Source organism: Varroa jacobsoni, unplaced genomic scaffold (assembly GCF_002532875.2).
Source record: "Varroa jacobsoni isolate VJ856 unplaced genomic scaffold, vjacob_1.0 scaffold_832, whole genome shotgun sequence".
Classification (NCBI taxonomy): domain Eukaryota; kingdom Metazoa; phylum Arthropoda; class Arachnida; order Mesostigmata; family Varroidae; genus Varroa; species Varroa jacobsoni.
This window is the reverse complement of record NW_019213734.1, coordinates 171822-180841: the sequence shown is the minus strand read 5'-3', so window position 1 is coordinate 180841 and position 9020 is coordinate 171822. Positions and strand designations below refer to the sequence as shown.

The 9020-nt window shown below is 42.5% G+C and overlaps 1 protein-coding gene across 7 annotated transcripts in view; it reads right to left on the bottom strand.

Moving 5' to 3' along the window:
- The window catches only part of Pka-C1 (Protein kinase, cAMP-dependent, catalytic subunit 1), a gene marked incomplete at its 5' end in the record, with an annotated part of 49373 nt that extends 40353 nt beyond the window's left edge, over positions 1-9020 (bottom strand). For 3 of the 7 annotated variants that reach the window (XM_086969987.1, XM_086969989.1, XM_086969990.1), the window contains 1 exon segment: positions 7963-9020. In XM_086969987.1, coding sequence (XP_086826113.1) covers positions 7963-8008 — 46 coding nt within the window. 7 annotated transcript variants of the gene reach the window in all.

Here is a 9020-nt window from a genome sequence, read left to right as displayed (position 1 = left end):
CAACAACAACAACAACAACAACAACAGCGACAACAACAACAACAGCGACAACAACAACAACAACAACAACAACAACAACAACAACAACAACAACAACAACAACAACAACAACAACAACAACAACAACAACAACAACAACAACAACAACAACAACAACAACAACAACAACGACAACAACAACAACAACAACAACAACAACAACAAGCGACAATTACTACCCCCACTCTACTTGCCGCTATTGTTGTTACGGTGACTATCATAGCCTAGTTTTTACACACGGCATGAATCGCCGTAGCCATCGTCACCATTGTATCACTTGCCTCTCGACAGCAGTGGTATACCACACAACTAAAAGCATCAACAGTAACTGCAGCAGCAGAGACGGCAGAAGCGCACCCACGATTTTGAGCAGGAACCGTTGTACTATTTTACCCGTGGTAGTTGTAGCAGCGCTACGGCTATCGTATAGTATAACAACACCCGGGGACCAAAGGCGCTGCATTTATGAGATGTCCGGTCCGATATTCGGAACGCTGGCCAGTCGGCTCGCCAAGCGGCTAACGCTATGGCTGGCTGTTTTGCCGCTGCCAGTTACCCTTGGCAATGTACGCTTGCCATGGTCTCGTCCGGTCCGTAACCACGTCTAATCCGCTGCTGCTCCAGCCGTTGCCAGCCATTACTAGCTAATAGAGCGAGCCGTGAGCCAATTGAGTCGAGCTCGCTAGCCAGCGCCTGATACACACGAGAGGACCAATTCAGGCAGATAGGAAGCGAACAAATGCGTCACGACAGTTGTGACATTCAATTGCTGCCGCTAAGCTCGCAGCCATCTTCATCGAGAGACACAGCTGACAGGGAAGCAAAGAAGCGGCTTCTACTATAGAGCTGTCAGCGGGACTTTGCGAGCCGTACGCACTTTCGTCTATTGGGTCCTGGGCATTAACTATCACCATAAACTTACTAAAAATTATTATCCGTTGTTTGGCGGAAAATAAGTACAAGCACAAAAAATTATACAAGGAATATGACTATGGCATGACCGTTTCTCTCCTTGGCAGTTATGTGTAACAGTCCACAACGGTCGTTGAATGGATAGATTAGACGGCGGCTGTTTCAGCAGACAGGGACACAGACGACCAGGGGATGGCCGAGCTGGTGGACGTCGACCCCGTTGTTCACAACGGAGTCAAGCCAAGCCATCGATGATGATGTTATACGAGAACGTCGTCTACGCAGTTGAAGAAGAATGGTAACAGCTCTGATAATGCGTTTGCGGCAGACGCGGCTGTCTTATTCCACTGTCCTGAAGGAAGTAGCGTTAAAGTTCAGCCGGAACTAGTGGTTGTAATCGGGATTCAGCCTAAGATATCCTATTGTTCAGATTAGCCACACCTACATATGTGATATTAAATCGTTAAATAAATTACTTCTTTTCTCATTTTCCAGCATAGGCATGCATATATCATCGTAAGTGTTTTAGCACCTGTGGTAGCCCCTGGCTGTGCTAACTTCTCTGAATATTGTTGCATTTTATTTATATTTAACTGTTGTTACAGAGCTTCGGCACGATGTAGGTGCATTTTTTTACAGTGTGCGTAATCAATTGTCTGAACATAAATATTATGCATGAATATCTAACGTTACGGATTATTGCGTGGATGCCGTTTTGTTCTAGTTTGTGACGGACGATTTTCCTGCAGTGCACTATATTACGTTATAGTTTACAATAGAACGGTGATCAGTCGATCGGCAGCGGACACGCCCGATATGACACTGCCTGTATTATGCAACAATGTTTAATCGTCTAGAACAAGAAACACCCGCCTGTCCGCGCTACTCTGACTGTGCACTAGGGTTTCGATGGCGAGACCCAGTGATATAGCCATGATTTACTTCGAAATTCGTGCGGTGCCAGCAATTACGGTGGCAATAGCAACAACGAAGGCATCAGCAGCCTGAACAGGTAATTCGATTGATTCGACTTCACAGCTCAGAGTCAGCCTTTATTTATAGAAAAACGAACGGACACTGTGTACGCATAAAAAGAGAGACAATTTCCCAAATTTTGGACGACTTTCGTTATTGCTCTATTCGTAACGATGTTTATGTAATTCTGAAGTGAAATTGTCGTTAACAACAACCGTTAACCGACGAACGTAGGGAAGGACACAAACAAGTCCTAAGCTACTGTGGCGGCCAAAGTTCACTATTACCACTTGCAACCAAATAATCCTCGAAGTAATATGAACGCCATAGCAATTGTAGTAGTACGTCATAATAATAACAACAACAAAACGTACGGTGACAAATGCTTCGACGGCACAGTGACGTGACTACTCGACAAACAGACACCTGAAGACGTAAAACAATTTATAGGCCCGACCGAGACCAACGGCCGGGCCTGCTCTCGAAAAGCTAATACAAACGTAGGTGCTAAATAAAATATGCATAACGGCCTATAGACTTACTATACAAACACACATATGCATATTATTGGAATGCATAGCGACAAATCATAGAAATGGCAAACGTTATAGCAATTCCAGAAATAGTAGCGATAGTCGAGGGCATCAAGGACGCAATGAGCTTAAAATTAAGGCTATCATGAAAAAAGGCAAAGATGTTCAAAGAACCGCACAAAAAATTCAAGAAAATACTCAGTCATGCCTGTTATCAGCGTCTACTCCCAACATACAACTTTCGGAATAGTTGAATGCAATAGAAAATTCATAAGCGAGAAAGATGCCGGACATTAATGGTGTATATATATATATCGTTTCAATCAGCCATTACTGGGAGATAGCAGGACGAAAAACATTTTGATAGATGTGACTTTCGGGCATTTTCTTAAAAATCAGCATTGACAGATCGCAAGATTAGGTCAGTAAGAACAGGGTCAACACCTAAAATCGATAGCATGCCTTAACCTAATTAGTATGTTTGGCGGTGGGTGTTTCCGATGAACTTGCGTATAAAGCTATACTATGAGTATACAATGTGACTTGCCCGTTACGTAGGAAAACGTTGAGTCTGAATATACACTTGATATAGCGTGTCCCATTTAAAAACCTTTTTCGCAAAACCTACCATTGAAAATGCGCGTTTAAGCGCAGGCGAAGTGACGCGTTATCCTCTCCCCAATGCCGTTATTAGAGCTATAATCGCGGTAGAGATGCGCTGATGGGATTTCCTCAATAACCAACAATAGCGAGACTATGCGACTATGGCTGCGCGATCTTACCCTGCTTTCAGGGTAAATCCACAGATTACGTGCGAGTATTACGGCGGACAGTCACATGATAATCGATACCTCTGAATGTGTTAAATGCAAGACACATCCCGCACACTAAAGAGCACCGTATCAATTCCAGTTGAATAAATATCTGATGTATAAGTTGAGTAATTTTCAGTATTTTATTTATAACGAAAAAAGGCAAAATCGTCGCTGATATACACGTTTCAAAACTGTCCCTCGGTTTTAGCTTTTCGCAACTAAGAGATTATTTGTGCGGGGTTAAATGTACTCGCTCACAGGGTTTATCGATGCCATTAATCCTACCTAATCGCTCGCTTTAGTACACTTCAGCTTTACAATAGGGCTAGCACGCAAAAAATAATCGTCTGCAATCGAAGGGCATTCCATTTACTGAAAGATACAAACCTACCTAGTTAGCTCTCGAAATTAGCTAATCCACAAGATGCATTTGTTGGGAGATAAAGGGATTATCTATATATATATATATATATATAAGATTTCTGCACCTTTTTACTGGAGGACCAGTAAAAAAAAGGACATCTTAGGGATTATCTTATGTATCTATGAATAGATTTAGTTAGGTTTCGATTAAATCCTGGAAGAACGGTTGTGTGAACCTGTCCACCGGCATTGATTAACCTCGTTTGTTAAACCGCTTTATTTGCAGCTACTACTGTCATTGATTAACCACCGTAATTGTACAGCCACCTATCGGCGAAATATATTGTTTTTTCTCTTTGCATACTTAAATGAACATGTCGATATATATCTGATCGGTCTTCGCGAGACTTCGCGCAGGCACCCTTTTGGTTCAGGCTATCTACTACTAATATAAAATCATCGTAAAAAAGCTAGCCTGATTCTAAAGGTCGGCAACTACAGACACTTTGTCGGGACAGATATTCATGATATATATTAGATGACACACATACAGGACAGAGTTCAGATTCTTGCATTGCCATTAGTGTTCCTGTGCTCCTTTCAGCTACCTAGTGTCTGTGTCAGCGTATTTTACCGTCCGAAGCAAATCTCACTTCCATCGTCCACCGTCAAATTAGGTACCGACGATCGCAACAGCTATATCGTAACGTTACCAACACTGCACTACAGACAAAGTAACAGCAACAGCATTAACACATGTAGCCCTATTCCCGTTCATCGCTTGGCAGCACAGAAGAGGTTAGTTAGATTTTTCAGTTTACTAAATTATAGCTAGAAAGCACATAACGCTTTTTCCATATCTTCCCTTACACCCACATACACATACGAAGCCATACGGGTCAATCATGCTAGCACAACTAACCGATTGGCCTTCAATCGATCATGTCATCATCGATCAACAATCAGTCAATGGGGCAGCAGCTTTGAGCAGACAGCATATTTTAGTGTTATTTACACACACAGTGCACAAGCACACGCACATACTCGTCCAGCGACTTTTACGATATTACTTAGTATGTTGTTATTATAGTAGACGGACTTGATCACGTAACCTTCACGTATTCGCAATCCGCAACGAAAAACAAAGGTAGCAAACCAAAAAAAAAAATTTTCGCTAGCAATAACCACAACAAGAACAACTAATCAGTAACGATGAAAGAAATTCTTTGTGTTCTACGTATATATATATATATATATACTAGATAGAGTGGTTACGGTCGGTGGTTTTTTTGGCTAGTTATTTTTTCTAAACGGTAGCATTTGTACGGTTGTCAGTATCAGCAATAACAAGAAAAAGAAGAGCAGCAATTTGTGTGTTATGTTAGAGATAGTGTTTTTGTTATTATCGTTTTTGTTGTTCACCTGTGATTGCGTTACTGGAAGACGTCTGCCTGCTCAGCTTCGGTTGCGCCCCCCCTAGAACAGTATTCATTAACAGATAATAATAATAATAATACAAGATAAAGAAACTACTACAGCCAATAATAATTGCGTTGCCAACGTACGTTAACATTATACCTGTTCATTCAGAAAATATCGGGAAAAAAAAAATAGCCCTGACGTCGTGGCAACGTTTTAAACAAGCTAAACAAAGGTCTATGCTATTCTCGTTTTGAACATATGTATTGATCGCTAAATAACGTATAACAGACGACAAGTAAAATAGTTAGCGAAATTGTGTTTCTGATCTTTGTAAAAAGAAGTTAACCAAGATCTCGCTATTAAGCGTAAGAAGTCACAGATGATGATGATGATGATGATGACGACAAAATGATAACACTGATAAGTCAACATATATATATATATATAAACAAAAACAGGATGACACGTCTTTATCTATATTCAGAAGATAGAATCAGATATTTCCTTGCTCGCTTTGTAGAGAAAATAGACACTTTTACAACAATCGTTTAATAGTTTCGATCATATTTCTAGATGATTAGAAGATGATTTGAGGTCCGTGCATAGCTATGACAACTCTTTGGTTTGCTTTAGCACATCTTGTTGTGGCGTAACCGTACGAGCAACGATTTCAAACGGCCTGACGTCGTGACAAATTGCACGAGCTTTTATGAAATCGCTTCTTCATAACAACAACGACAGAATACGAGATATAAATAGCTCGATAGTATTCCTCCAAAACCGCCGTCAGCGAGCGGTGCGTTAGCATTTGCGACCGCCGGCGGGCAAAGTAACAACCCTGAACGACATACCGTTGGTCGCTCCGTGGTCTGTGCTACTTCTTCATGCAGAAGGCACACTATATCAACGGTAATACTTCATTTCACTTGATTTCATTCCAACTTCATGCTCGATGAATGTATCTTCCATAGATAGCCATAGTTGTCGTATGGCGTTCACGTCCTTCTTTCAAGGTGATTGTGGTGTCTTCGACCGTGCTACGACCGTTTGCTTTTTGGCTATGTGACGCCGGCAGATGCTGCCGCCGCGAGCGCTGTTGCTAATGTCAATGCTACCTGGTCGCTCGCTACCTAGTCATGAACCGCTCGGGACGCGAACGTGTCTCGTTCCGTTCTGTTTGAAGTTCGAATTATCGCCATAATCAGACGAAGCGGATGATCAGACGCCCAGCATTTAGAAGACAGCGGCACGGTGGTAGTAACAGTCGCGGCTGTGACGACGACGACGACGACAGGTCGAACCGAATGGCAAGGGGTTGCCTAAGCAGTAATACTAACTCAAGCATAGTATTTCGATAAGTTGTAATATAGTCATATCATTAATAATATAGCTTTTTAGTTTTGGCTGTAGTAGTCAACGGGGCAGTTTTTGAAGAAGGACAAATTAGCCACGCTTCTCACACCTAGAGTCCAGTGTCATCAACGCTGGTTACGATGTACCAGCCGATGCGCAAGCGATGGCCGGTAGATTTCTTCAGTTGTCGCCTTTGCCAAGGTCACTCAATGAAACTTAAGCTAAGTGCTTGCTACACGTATATGGTGAATGCTATTGGCCTGTTCAGCTGGCCATTGCATTCACCACCAATGCACTCACTGTGCCAAGTCCGACGCGGCGAGAATTAGGAATAGAGCGCGACAGTTGACATTTGCTGCTGCTGCTGTGGAAGCCAGGCCACTCACGTTACTATTATGCATGACGTTGTTATTCCTGTTCTTGTTGACATTGCCGTTGTTATGTCGTTTCAGACTGATATCATATGCAGATTGGGGATATTTCAGTATTTCAACGGCCAGTTTATCAGAAACTCACACATATACAGAGACATGCTCTGCGAGTGAACAGCGTGCCGGGCCTATAGCTACCGTGCAGGTCTATCGACCATGTCTGAGTTGTCGTCCGTAGCAACGATCGACCACTGAAAACATCCAGTTTCTTTTGAGATTACATCTTCTGATTCTTCTTGATAGTGGAGAAAACGGGAGAAGGCGTAGAACCTCCAATCGAATGACGGGCCATTGCTCTTGATTTGATGAACTCTGACGTCTACGAATATGACGGAGTATACCAAGCTTATTGGCAGACATCCGGACGTCTAAACTACGCTATTCCAAAACGTTGAACGGCAAGCAATATTGCTTTTTGCTGCTTTCAGACAGTAAACAAAGCGTCTGGCACACTTTGCTGTGGCGTCCAGAATCTCTCATTTCTGATGACGGGAAGTAACAGCTGCTTACCATATATTAAGTTGGATCGTTAAAGGCGGTTGACTTCGTTGCAACAACTGCCATTACTCCAACTCGTACTTATATACGATAAACAAGGTCATATATATATATACATATATTCGTAAAATACCCTAAACATAGAAAGGTCACTATTAACGATAATTATATTCCACTCGTGTATGTGCTATAATCTCTACAGAGTTGACTATTTGAGATTCTACGATTAGATATAACGTCTGGTTTAACATCTAGGTATCATACCTAAAAATAGAAAAATCCGTTGTGATCTCTCCGGCTCACACATGACTGTAGGTGTTAGTTCGATGCAAAGGGTTTCTGTTTGTTATTTTCATTGTTCAATAAGCACTGTCAAACAAGGCTGGACGCATCTCCTAAATTAGTTTAGTCAGATTTGTGTCTATTTTCAAACGACAACCGTAACGACATACGCAACGAAAACTCTTACGATTTAAAGCTAGCCTACCTATTTGAATTCATCTAGGTATAAACTGAACCTAAACATCTCTGATACGTGAGGACGGGGAAGGGGGTAATCAATGGACCTTGAAAAACGATAACTTAAGCTCGGTCACTGATTGAGACGCACTGAGCACGTACCGTTCTCGGCGGGGTCGCCCTTCTTCGTGGCAGCAGTATTTCCCATATTGCCGCTGTTTGTAGAGGAGCAGCAGCAGCAGCAGCAGCAGGCAGTAGCAGTAGCAGTAGCAGTAGCAGTAGTAATAGCAGCAGTGGTAGCAGCAAAGCTGGACACGAACTTGCGCACTGACAACGAGAACTCTTCTACGATAACGCACCGACGAACCAAATCGGTGCAATGACAAAGAGTGTCATACGATTACGAAGGGAAGAAAACAACAAACCAATTCTGAGCACAACGTAGCGAAGAGCGCACAACAATCAGCCAACTACCTATAGCAAGGATAGTAACTTAGCGTCTTTGTTGGGCGATGATATTGTTCGCACCACGAGTTTTTGACGACCTCAAAGTGACTCACTCTCTCATTGAACACCGATGTTCTTGGTTGTTGTTGTTGTTTATAGAATCCAGAGTCAAAACGACAACGACGATTCCTCTGGCGTTCGTTTTCGCGCACACTGTCCTTCGCTTTCAAGCTGATTCTCTGCCAGTTGCCGCTCGGCTTAGCCGCTTATCCGTTCTTCGAGAGCAGTGGACGCCGATATACCGTCACCAGTAATTGAAGAAGCGAGAGTGCCTAGTGGTAACGGTGAAATATTACTTGTTAACGCCCCTGCTGCTGTTGGCTATTGGTAATAATGTAACTGTCGCAGCGGTGTGACGGCACAGATTTGAGAGATGTATTATTTTTATGTCTTTATATAGATATATAGATGAATATACACGAGTACATATATATATATATATACTTCGGATAACAATGACGAGTTGTTGACGCTGAGCTGTATCGGCGAAAATCCTTGCCTCTTTGCCAACAACTCAACAACGTAGTCCTTCTTTGTTTCCTCGCTCCCTAGTTCTAAGCAGAAATGAGGTAATCCAGCCTTTGGACTGTTTCTGTGGTCTCACTGTTTTTCGCCGTAACAACCTTCACACTACTTTTTGAACTTGTTTCTGCAGTCGTTGCGAATCTCGTTATCTGAATCGCCTCTCTCACTCCCTCCCTCTCTCTCTCTCT